The sequence below is a fragment of the Petromyzon marinus genome, chromosome 49 (assembly GCF_048934315.1).
Source record: "Petromyzon marinus isolate PM22_M1 ecotype Great Lakes invasive population chromosome 49, UKy_Petmar_22M1.pri1.0, whole genome shotgun sequence".
Taxonomy (NCBI): Eukaryota; Metazoa; Chordata; class Hyperoartia; order Petromyzontiformes; family Petromyzontidae; genus Petromyzon; species Petromyzon marinus.
In genome coordinates this window covers 572,947-585,737 of record NC_133715.1, presented here as the reverse complement: position 1 = coordinate 585,737, position 12,791 = coordinate 572,947, and the positions used below count along the sequence as shown (strand labels likewise).

At 40.8% G+C, this 12,791-nt stretch overlaps 1 protein-coding gene across 10 annotated transcripts in view; it reads left to right on the top strand.

The window, feature by feature from the left end:
• Positions 1-12,791, top strand: part of LOC116952896 (clathrin coat assembly protein AP180-like) — a 229,334-nt gene that overhangs the window by 182,321 nt on the left and 34,222 nt on the right. For 8 of the 10 annotated variants that reach the window (XM_076074560.1, XM_076074558.1, XM_076074563.1 and 5 more), the window contains 3 exons: positions 1,842-2,069; positions 4,364-4,447; positions 8,451-8,522. In XM_076074560.1, coding sequence (XP_075930675.1) covers positions 1,842-2,069; positions 4,364-4,447; positions 8,451-8,522 — 384 coding nt within the window. The remainder of the gene's footprint in view (positions 1-1,841; positions 2,070-4,363; positions 4,448-8,450; positions 8,523-12,791) is intronic. The other 2 variants (XM_076074561.1, XM_076074566.1) reach the window with 2 other exon arrangements.

Here is a 12,791-nt window from a genome sequence, read left to right as displayed (position 1 = left end):
GTAATTCCAAGCATTCTTCTGATCTTGCTTTTATCATATTCATTATGCTATATCCACTCCTGCATGAAGCATCAGTAATATAAACTACATTCGAAGCTTTCGTGACTGCAGGAATTACTCTTTGGTTCTTTCGGTAAAGTCACGACGTTTCGGTTGCACCACAAGCAACCATCATCAGGTAAGAATGAATGATAATTTATTTTCTACGTGACTTTACCGAAAGAACCAAAGAGTCATCAATAATATATCTCTAACGTTCATATGTTCTATAATTTACATGTTCCATTGTTGTCTGTAGTTAAAAGCATGCATTTGTCAATGCTTTAAGTACATTTATAACCTGGCTGAAATGATCCACCACACTTGACAACCCAGATTAATCTTGGCTGCCACTTAGAGTTGAACTCGTGATCTCAGCAGTGCTGGCTCTGTTATAAATGAAGATGCACCTGCCACGCGATAAAATGTCTTGTCACATAACTTGACATAGCGCAGCTCCGTGTGATAATAAAAAAAATCTCAAAAACCTACCTTCACAACATCATTAGTGCTGTTTTGTGACTGGGTAAGAGATCCTCCAGGGAACGTGTGACATCATTGGATGATCTGTGATGTCGTGTGATCTGTAATTGATCATATCTGCTGCAGTGGGGAGTCATTGGTTGGGTCCCACGGTGGCGAGATGTTAACTACCTCGCCCGGTATACAGGAGGTTCTTGGGTTCGATCCTGACCCTGACACCTGCTGTATATTTGGCGTTTGCATGTTCTCTCCCCGTGGTCGTGTGGATTTGTATCTGTGTCCTCCGGTTTTTCCGTCCATTTTTAATCGACATGTGTTTAGAGTATTTGGCTGCTATACATTTCCACATGATAAGGCACTTTGTTGAGTTGTCATTTGTGGCCAGGTCGCATCTGAAAATTAGCTAAATAGCTCGGTGGGCCTAACCTTGTAAAATAAAAATAAATAGTTTTATCTTCTTTTGGTTCTTTCGGTAGTTTATTGTGTATTTTTCTGTCATCTGACTCGCTAGCACATCTCATAATTTGTGATTCTATTCCAAGCTAACAAGGGAAAAAATGCCGAGACTTATAGACTGTAAACGTTATTATTTGAATTCGTTCTCATACGAAATGCCCACAATTTCGCGAACCTTAGCCAATCCGAACATTTCTGTTGGTCTCATCCAGCTTTTGTATCCTTTCAACATTATCCCATTCAATACCCGCGTGTAGCCCTATACAGCAGGGCACAGCGTACACTTAACCAAGCTTGTGCCAGTTCCAGAACAGACCGGTACAAAATGTTTTGTCTTTCCTTCTTCCATTTGGTTCCACTTTGTTGCTACACCATCACCTATTTCTAATTGTTTCACTGTTTTGGGGAATCATGTGCAGCTGCCATTCATGACTCTTTGCATGAATGGCAGTCCAAAAAAATATGGATAATACAAAAATAATGAGATTTGTTTCAGCCCTAAATTAAATACAATATAAATTAATTTGCCAACGAACCGTCTTGATCAATGTGTTTTTATAGAATTTGTTTTTAAAAGAGAAACCTTTCACCGGTTTTGAATTAGGTCTCATTAATTAGTAGCGAGTGATTTGAATGCTTGGGATAATCCATTGGTTTGCACAAGAGAAAACATTGTCAAACTGTTGAATATTTAATTGTTTTTAACCAATGAGGCACCTTCTTTTGGACACTTGAACGCTTGAATTAGTGTTCCTGTAGTATGCTTTTCTATTTCCCTGGTCCCTATTTCTCCTTTCCTCCTCCCCACTGCGGCCTTGCCCCCTCCCCTCTCCTAAACCCCCTCTCCTCCCGCTTGCCCCAAGACCCGTTTGCTCCCAGCGCGGGATCCGCTGGAGACGCAGCCCCTGCCGATCTGGACCTCTTTGCCATCAAGGTGGCATTGCCAGAGGGAGCACCTGACGCAGCGGGGGTGACACTGCCCCTCGCACCGTCTCCGGCTGCCGCTGTGCTCACGCCTTCGGCCCCTGTGCCCCCTTTGCTCACTCCGACTGCCCCTGCAGCCCCTGCCGCCTCTGTAGATCTTTTTGCCGGTAAAGATTCTGTCCCTTCGAAAGCCAATATGCTGTAATCGCTTTTGCTTTTCAAACCATGCTGAGGTGGAGTATGATGTGCTGTTCGATAATTTGAATTTCTCATGGTACCTTACAGATTCAATAGAGGGCGAAGTACACATTTATGCCGAAATTAATAATAATACATCCAAGTTTACCCATGAAAGCTTCAAGAACTGTCTCGTGGTATTTCTGTAGCTGCTTGGTAACGCATGCAGGAAATTATGAACGTGCACCGGCTGCTGCAGTTTGGAAGTTAGACCCTGTAATATTACATCATCTTTACTGTGTGCCCATGTCGTGGTCAACATTTTCATTTTAATAATACATATTCTTTTGCATTAGTTATTAACGGGATACCCATGGCTTATACTTTCATCCGGCCCCTTACCTGGTTAATTAATGGTCGTAGATTTGTAACCCACTTCAATGTCTACTGCTCGTCTTATTTTAGCGTACCAGAGTAAGGGACAAAACTTCCTTATGTCGTCTGTATTTCCTTTGGTAATTCTGAGTAGACCTCCGTTACTGTAATTACCTCGATATTTTTCTTTGCTATTAGTGAGTTCTTTGTGCTGGAAGCGTCCTAGGCAACAGGTGGTGTGGGATCAACAAGAGCCTCAGGTTTAAGCCTCGTTTAATACCTGAGATTCACAAGAGCTTGATGATTAGACGTGAATCCTAGGAATGTAATGATCTTTAACGTGATGTTTGACACGAGAGGTTTTGCAGAGTTGACCGTCTCATTCAATGAAGTGAACAATCTTTTTTTCGGGGGCACCTATTGTGTTGTTGCAACAGAGCTGCCACCGCTGAGAATGTAGACTCGTTCTCTCAGGTACTCGCGCTCGGGCTCTAAACCAATTGAGTTTGTTTGACTTCATTTGGCTTATTCCAACTCCTGAGAAATGTTAAAGTTGCTTTTAATTGCTGTGCAACATCCACTTTGCGGAGTTTATAATGCGAAAAACCAGTTGAAGACATTTTCACACTAGTTCTGTGATATCCTCTTCTAGAGATATTCACTCACTGCGTGGTTAACTCTCACCTATAAGTCCCAAATCGAAGTTTCTCTCTTGACAATAGCAATTGTAGGTATAATGGAGTATGATTGGAACTCTATGTATGTAGAACTTCTTTCGCACCATATGTAGCCAACCGTGCTCATCGAAGGTGTGGGGAGCAGGACCACAAACTAAGTACAAAAATCAGTTTTTAAAAATTAGTTTTCAATCTACATGTTAGGGACTACATTGGATTGGTGTAGAAGCATCGGCTAAATATATTTTACCACCATGGTCATTAATAACAAACACAGACCTGAGATTCTGAACTATATGCAGAACGTCTACACTGTGCAGAGTACCCATTTTCAGAGTAGATAAGAGAGACGGCAACAGGAAAAATCGAAGATTGGTTTTAATTTAAACATTTTACAGTGAGGTCTGGGGGGAGGGGGAAATGGTTTAAAGTGGAGGTGCAATATGCATATAAATAGTTTTTCATTATCAGATTCTTAGTCCCCTTTTTAAACGAATAAAACACACGTATACAAGGAAGAAATTCCATGCATATGCATGGATCCTTAATATCTTTCTAAAATGTTTGTCCTGAAGTTTGTGTTAATTAATCATTTATTTCTGCCATGACATGCAGAACACAAATTTAGACATTAACAAATACAATCAAAACTGAAGCGCATGCATAGAAACATGGAGAGGTGTAGACTTGCAAATGCATTGGGATGACAAAAAAGGACACGTGGATTAGAGGACATAGATTAACCACGTTAGATTAACTATTAACAAAAGTTAGTGGGCTTGGGAAACCATTATCAATATGGCCGGTTTTCATTTGGGTAAGTCCTTAATAGCAGCACAACCTTGGACTAAAGTTGTGTTTTTATATTGGATCATCTTTCGAGAATTATCGGGACCTCCCTCATGTTGCAGACAGGCAGACGGATGGACGGCAAGCTTTTGTGCTTTCAACCTCCATTTAAAAGGCTTAAATAACTATCATGTAAAAAATAACTTAGAAAAGTTCACTAACTCTTATAAGCATTTGACCTCTCTATCTCTACCCTTTGTAGGACCATTGCCCGAGATGTTGGCTCATTACTGCATGTGCTTTTTGAGTTTTCAGACAGAGTTTGTCATTTGAAGTTGTGCTAAAGTCTTCTCAGCTTGTGGTTTGCACAAAGGGTGCACATTCCCAATGTTAGCGTGAACCGCAGTGCTTTGCGAGTGGGTGGTCCGCTCTGCTTTCTGCAGACATGTTCGGCTCCCTGCCCGAGCCCACGCGGGCTGGGTCTCCTAAGCCTGAAGGCCCCACCAACGTAGACCTCTTGGCTCCAGGTACCATGTGCATTGAGTGTTGTGTTTGTGGTCTGTGCCCCAACCTCTCAATCCCCCGTCTTGTGCTGCTCAAAACCACCCGGAGTGAATGTCGCCAGTTTATTTGCATGGTGATTTGCATGTCGCCACTGCGTTTACATAGCTCTAATACATTGTTGGTTAGGATTGTAGCTTGGTTGATAGAGAAACAGGGCTCCTAATGGTGAGCTTAACGGCAATTGTTTTAACGATTGATGGGAGGCCTGTTGACCCTGATGAAGATATGAACTCTCAACCCCAACATTCATGGTCTGTTTGCTATAGCAAGAGCCATCATTGCTCATGGATGTCTACCTTGGTATTCTCTGTCCTAATTATTGGGTGCTTTTCTATACCTTACCTGTGGTTGGGAAAGTTTTGGCTTTTGTGTACGTTTTCAATGCCAGATGTAACGTCTCCGCCATTATCCAAACCACACCGGTATTATAATTTCACCCGTGGTTTGTTTTTGTTTTTCCCAAATGTTGCAATTTGTTGTAAATGTTTTCAATGGAATTTCTGCCACGCTTGGAAAATATTCAGCTTCGATGCATCCACGTGCACATTTTACCTGTTTTAACCCGTCGGCGTCACTCACTTCTGTCAAGTAGGTTGTGATGTGAGCCTAATTCTGCAGCTGTTGTACACTCGAGTTCTAACAACGGACTTCCCTCTGTCCTGGTAATAACTGCAATTTACTCAAGTCTGTGGCCTAACATGGCTTGGCGCTCACTTTTTTGGAAGAATTATTACATTTTATAGCAATAATTTTTACACGTTTTAAATCATGTTGTGAAATCTGAGCTGACAGCAGTCAAATATCTTGCAAATATAACTCTGACCATGTATTTAAACCCATAGAGACATGAGAACACTCGGAGAATTGTCCCCCTCATCCAGAGTCTGCTGCACTGGGCTTACACGTGGAAGATATTTGTATTAAAGGATTTGCACATTCTGGATATCCATCAAACTTCCACAATTCAAGTTAGATTGCATTCATGATTGTCACTGGACCATGCGCCATACGATATTTCTGATAAGTTTGTCCTTTAATGAAATCACAAGCTTCCATATTGAGAGACAATTATGGGATGAACTTGGTCAGCGGTCAGCAACTTTTGGTTCCCGAGCTGAAAGCTGCTCTTTAAGGACTGCTTCGTAATGTTATTCGCATGCATAGCGGCTCTTGAAATATTGAGCTTTAAATTTTGATTTAAAGCTTTCGTGACTGCAGTAATTCATATTCTTAGTTCTTTCAGTAAAGTCACGTTGAAGGGAAACAATAAAATAATAAAATATATATAAAACAATAAAAATTCTCACGACGTTTCGACCATAACACAAACATCATCACACCTGATGACGACCGTTTGTGTTATGGTCGAAACGTCGTGAGAATTTTTATTGTTTTATATATATTTTATTATTTTATTGTTTCCCTTCAACGTGACTTTACCGAAAGAACTAAGAATATATATCGAGCTTTTTTACCGAATTCATATAAAATGACTTTGTTATTTTCAGTTGCTGGCCCCTGGCCTAGGCATATGCAAGATGGCTGCCCAGATTGTTGCCTATCAACTGAAAATAAAAACCAGAATTGGATCTAGTCATGTGCTCCTGGACCAGTGCCAAATTAAATGAAGAACATTTTCTCAGATGCAGTAAGCCCTCTATTTACTTTGGAAATGTGTGTGACGTTGGGCCAAACAATGTAAATCGAAACCTATTTTACCATTGAACAAATATATTTATTAGGGCTATGTTCCTGGGGGTAATTTTTTGCTCAACATTTGCAGTAAAAATATTAAATTAATACCAAAAAAAGTTAACAGAGGTGTTCATGGTTCGCATCCAGCGACCAACCTGGTTATTCCTGCGAGTGTATTCACTGTCAAAATATGCGCTATCTGCTTCACATTGGACGTGAAAGATCCTGTGATGCCATTCGCAAGAATAGGCCAATGTGCACCTGCGTCAGAGTCCAAATGTAAAAAAATACCCACAAATTAAAATGAAATATACACAGCAGTCATTTCCCTTGACTACAAAAACCTGGCAGTACCCTCCTGAAAAAGCAATGAGACTCTGAGGCTTTTCTGGGTAAACAAGCATGTTAATATTAATCAATGTAAACAAGTGATTTAAAGCTTTCGTGACTGCAAGGATCCATACTCTTTGGTTCTATTCGGTAAAGTCGCGTAGGTAAAAAATAAAACAACAAAAATCACGACGTTTCGAGACAGCCTGGTCCCTTCACCTGATGAAGGCCGCTTGTGTTCTGGCCAAAACGTCGTGATTTTTGTTTTATTTTTTACCTACGTGACTTTACCGAATAGAACCAAAGAGTATGTAAACAAGTGATTTGAATCGCAAGTCTGACGGTTTTTCCAGGTGGGGAATTCTGACGAACTAAGTGCATTGCAACCGAAGGAACTGTAGAGAGGGGGAAAAAAACCTGTTCCTCAAGAACAATCGCTGCTTTCTGTGTTGGTCCACGGACTTTAGACCCGACTCCATAGCGACATCACAGGGTTAGGACCTGGTAACATCCGTGTCATCATGTATGACTATTGGCACCCGTAATGGACAATGTGCAATGTCCCACCATGCATCTCCAGCAGCCTAGTTCCTTTATTTTACCCTACACCGTGATGACCGATATATCCCCCACTCATCATACCTGACAGTAACTACAGTTAAATATTGCAGATGCAGGGGGTGTCATACTTGGTTGTCATGGCCACCGCAATATAAATAAAGCCACTCTTAAACGTCATCTTTTGCAGACTCTGTGCATAAGCTTCTACTGCTTTCACCGAATGCCTCTAACTAAATCATTCACACAGCATAATGGAAACCTGGTTAACACAGTAAAAAAAAATGTTATTACTAATGCTTGATGCTGCCCGTTCTTTTTATCACGATAACAACATCTGCCTTCTGTAGGCTGTGGGAATGACCAAGCTCCTCTCAACGTAATGTGGGCACTCATGAACTCTACAGGAGGCTGACATAAACAGATGGGTTGTCAAACATTTAAGCAATCGATTAAAAGTTGTTTAAATTAAATATATACCCATTTGAAACTGCAGAACTGTATCGTGAGAGGTCATTGATGCATGTTTGTTTATGGTGTAATGGTTGAATTGCCATCGTCCTGTTTGAGCTCCACTGTTAATTCTCATTTACATAACTTGCATAATTCATGCTGTGGGGAAATGCGTGCCAATGAATTGCTTATTTATGAAAACGTTCATTTTTTACACTCGCCTTCATTGTTAGGTTTTCACGGGTTAAATGATTGCTCCTCGTATATTATACATTCAATTGGCAAGGCATTCCCTTAATTTGTTATTTAGTTTGACGAGTTACTGAAATAATGTAGATGAATATAGTATTGTTATTTGGGATTTCTACAGATGAAGCGTTTTTTTCAAAATTATTCCATGGACTGCCACAATTCCACAACACAGTTGGAAAGTATTTGGAGGCTCACTTTTCAATCCTTTTTCTAAAATTGTATCCTTTGTAAATCACTGCGCCATTGCTGATAAAAGTGGTGCCTGCACAGGTTAAATAATAAATTGCCTTCTCAATATGTTTGCCAATGTTTTAGTAACTTTGGTTTTGTGCATACATCTGGCATATTCCAGCTCTTGAAGCAATATTTAGCAGAGACAAAAGGAGTTTAAATATTTGCTTGTCCACAATGATGATGCTGGTTTCTAGATCGGCTTCTGTGCATAAGCTTGGAAGGCACTGGCTATTTCCCATGAATCAATGTGGCATGGGCACCTTTACAATGACATGCATGGTGAGCTGCGGCCCTTGCTTTGTGAACCCACTTATTAAAAAAAAACATGTTTGCATACAAAAGTACCACCGTTTTTATTTTATCTTCTAGCATTTGACATTACAATCCTTTCTTTCCTCGGTGCTGCCTGTTTTGATAACTCCGTGCACGTTGCTTGCTGCCAAGACGTTTTTACATCCCCACCTTGTGGGGCATCTCCCATGTCTGATGCACCGGCCTCATCAGATCTCCTTGCCGGTGAGATTTTTATATATTTTTTTACTTTGGATTCATCATCGTAACTTCACATCAACATCGCTGATCTAAAACAGGTTTTCAGGTTCTGCATATATTTAAGATGTGTCGAGCTTGTTCATGAGGTTAATTTTATACAATCAAATATGATGTTTAAATCATTGCTATGTATTGGAGGCCAGGTTTGTGTCTAAGCACTGAAACTCTGCAGTTGAAATGCGGCTTCAAATCAAGTCTGATAAGTGTGATTGAATGGCCATTTGCCATAAATGTAAAACTTACATTAATTGCAGAACTGTGTACATTCGCTTTTTCGAGTAATATATCACGCCCCATTGCAGAGTTCCACTTCTTGTAATATGCCGGATGACGTAGCAAAGTGACCTAATAGAACATGAAGGGGAAATGTCTCTTGGATGAAAGATTATATCGGAGTGACTCCAGAAGTAGGTCTGTGGTGTCATCTCCTGAGGCTATCTTCTGATGTGACACAGTGCTCTGCAATGATTTCAAAAGGCCATTTCTTAATCTCATGACGTGCCTTGAACAGGACAATTGGGGGATGTTTTCAAAGCTACATGTCTAATCTCCAGTTATGAGTAAGTTACCGATGTACATTATAATGGTCTAGAAAGTCTTCTTGGTTCTTTCGGTAAAGTCACGTAGAATGGAAATAAAATAATAAAAATAAAACGTAATAAAATAAAATTCTCACGACCTTTCCGTGACTATCATCTCGTATTCACCACACAATGCATTGTGGCGGTTCTTGAATATTGAGGGTTTTTTTAACCAAATAATTAAAATGGATCTTCCTACAATAATAGGGGTTTTCTCCTTTTTTCTGGCAACAAAACTGAAACTTTTTTTACGAGGATTCATGTCTGCATTAACCACAATACTTGCAGTCAAAATGCAGACAAAAAACACACTCTGATAATATATGCATTGTCCTTGAATCTGATTGGTCTACACCAGAGACAGCTTTCTTTAGAGCCTCGTCTCAATTGGTGCTAGACCAGATGACGCCAAAAGGCGTACAGCTCAAAGACAATACACTAACAAAGTAATGAGGGTTCGGGGTAAGCATCTACATCATTGAACCTCCTTTGCCAGTACCAAATATAATAATAGGGTTTTTCCCCTTTTTTCTGGCAACAAAACTGAAACCTTTTTTACGAGGATTCATGTCTGCATTTTGACTGCAAGTAGTGTGGTTAATGCAGACATGAATCCTCGTAAAAAATGTTTCGGTTTTGTTGCCATAAAAAAGTGGAAAAACTCTATTATATTTTGCTACTGGCAAAGGAGGTCCAATGATGGTGGATCTTCCTGTTATTTCGGTTGCCCGGCCTCCTGAGATAAATCAGAACTCCTAGTACAACAAAACAAATCGATAAATGGTCCCGTACATTTGGAAGTTTGATTTACTTTGGCTGATGATGATTATGGGGGTGAAGATGATGATACTATGGCAGTCATCGGTGCTCTTGTTGCCACACTCTTCCCGATTGCCTTCCCGTGTTTCTCTGTAAATCCGACTGATTCATATACTATGCAGATGCTCGCTTGCCATGAGCAGGTGCATCCAACAACTCCCACTTTTAAAGCTAAACTCGGCACTTGTTTCTACTTTTCTACTCTCGCTCCAACTTCCTCCACACCACAAATAGTGCAAAAATAGGGAACAAGGCAACGGCACTTGCAGAGAGTGAAAGCTTCAGTTGTGTGGATGGCAGCAAAAGGGGGCACAGTTCGCTACTGTACAGCACAAGTACAAAATATAAAATAGTGAATAAGTGAACTTGATGAAAATAATCCAAATTAAAAGGTTTTAGTTTATTTGTCATAAAATATTTATATTGAGACTTAAGCAAAATAATCATTGTACATTTTAATGACTACCCAGCACCTTGAAGCGGTGGGGGAACACTGAGGTTCACTGGAGACATTTCCTGTTGAGCTTGAAGATCCTATTCGTTCATTTGCAACATCAATGTCAAAAGTGAAAAGGGAGCACAAGGCAGATATGTTATTTGGTGGCATGGGAGTATCTTGGGCCTGGATTTTCTTCTCGACCACGACTATAATTGTCACTTGCCTCATGCAATCGTGCCTGAAGGATTTAAGCACCCGCAACTTAAGGATTTTAAGTCCCTAAAAGTAATGTAGTTTTATCCAATGTAGTGTAACACAGGTAATCCGTGGTCTAAGTACCGAACGACTTACGCAAGTCTACATTTCCTAGGCCATGATGATTCCTATCTCCGATTCCATACAGGATTCGCTCAAGAATAATTGTGTAAATTCCATGATAACCTAGGGGCAGTCGGGACCACCCTCAAGTCCACCATTGCTCACTTCCACACACATGAACACTCAGACACGCACACAGGCACGCACCCTATTGCATTTGTGATATTGTGTGCCTCTGCGTGCAGATTTGTGACAGTGTATGTGTGTCTATTTGTGACGTTTATCTGAACTGGCCTTCTCTAGGTTAACCCAGCCTCAAATTAGTACCTTGTGCGGTGTGTGTAAACATCACCACTATGGAGGCAAAAGCGGCCATGCATGGCACTGGCCAACCACCCCCTTCGTAGGCGCACTTGTGTGTGTGTCTTTGCATAGTTAGCACAATAGGGGGCACAGGTGGTGCATCGGCCAGTCATCTCAGTCAACCAACCCATGGCACCTCGGTCTGTCCTGTGACCTGCCAGCAGGCATTCAACACTTCACGTGGCCTTAAAGTGCACCTGGCCTGGCACAAGTGCCATGGTGATGTCACTGCCACTTAATGGCGAATGGCGGTTGTTGTCTGTGCGAAAGTGAGATGGTGGACCTGAGGGTGTTGACACCGTGACTACATTCTCACAGAATTTACGCAAATCCCCCTTGCGTGAAACCAGCATGGAATCGGAGGTTGCACAAGTCTTAGACTTTAATGAGGCGACCAAAAAATAAGCTTTTGACTTTTTAATACTGTTGTAGGCAGCAGATGCCAATAATGTGATGTTAATTCGTGGTAAGAAGCGTTAAATTTCAAGGAAAAACGACGCAGGAAAGCATTGTAGATGTCATCAGAAATGGGAAGGTTTGAGTGAAACATATACGTACAGTATGCAGGTGGGCAGGTTACCGAGACGGGCATTGCAGTAGCACCCAGAGGTCTGTAACCACAAGGTCGGATAGTGTAAGAGAGTAGGCTTTGGCGTTTTTGTCGATTTTGCAAGATTTGTGGGATCTTGGATAAGTGATGGCAAGATGGGGTGGCATCTTTAGACATTTCACGATGACCTGTGCTTCTATGTCACAGGAACTATACCTTGATCCATCGATTTAAATAGATTCTTATGCTTAACTAGCTTTACTACCCGGCTTTGTCTAAGACTTGGATTCTTGTCTTGGATTAATACACGGCCTGCGCGGAGGGTTGGGGGGGAGGCGTGATGTCAGCACGCACACTGCGTAACGCTGCCGCATGCGGGTGACATCACAGATGTCACATCACAGATGTCACTTCACAGATGTCATCATCATGACCTAGGAACATCACCGCTCACGTGCCGTGCAAAATATATCCATTATTGCGCCCCCCCCCCCCCCCAAAATACAAAAGTCTATTTTTATACTTTTTGCATTGTGTACAGTCTGGAAACTACCCACATGCCAAATTTAAAGTTTGTCGCATGACGGGAAGTATGCTAAACATTTCGAACAGACACACATTCACAAATGTCCCTTTTATATATACAGGATATAGATATGCATCGTATAACATATGTTTATACCATAATAGATTCGAAACCACGATATATTTCCACATATACAAAATATATGGCCAGAAATTAATAGGTTTATGTCGATTCATCAAAATTTGGTGGGGTAAATTGTTACCGTCGATGAATAAGCATCATCTCGCCTTGCTTTCACGCACGTTTATGCATGTTTATAACATTCCTAACAAAGTGTACAGCTTCAGTGCAATTAATATATGGTATACCTACATATTTACATTGACACGTATAATAGAAAAATAACACATGAAGGCTTGTGGTGTCTGCACTGTTATAAGAGCAATTGCCATATTTTTTTAAATTTTATATTATTTGTTAAGTAAGTTACTTGACCCTGAAAAAATCCATTTGAGATGGAACACCTTTTGCTTGTTCGCTTTGCAAGGGAGTCCACATTGTCAATTGACACATTCACGTATGGGTGATGTGAAATGCGGTTTCATTCATTAGTAACTGTATACTGTATGTTGCCTGT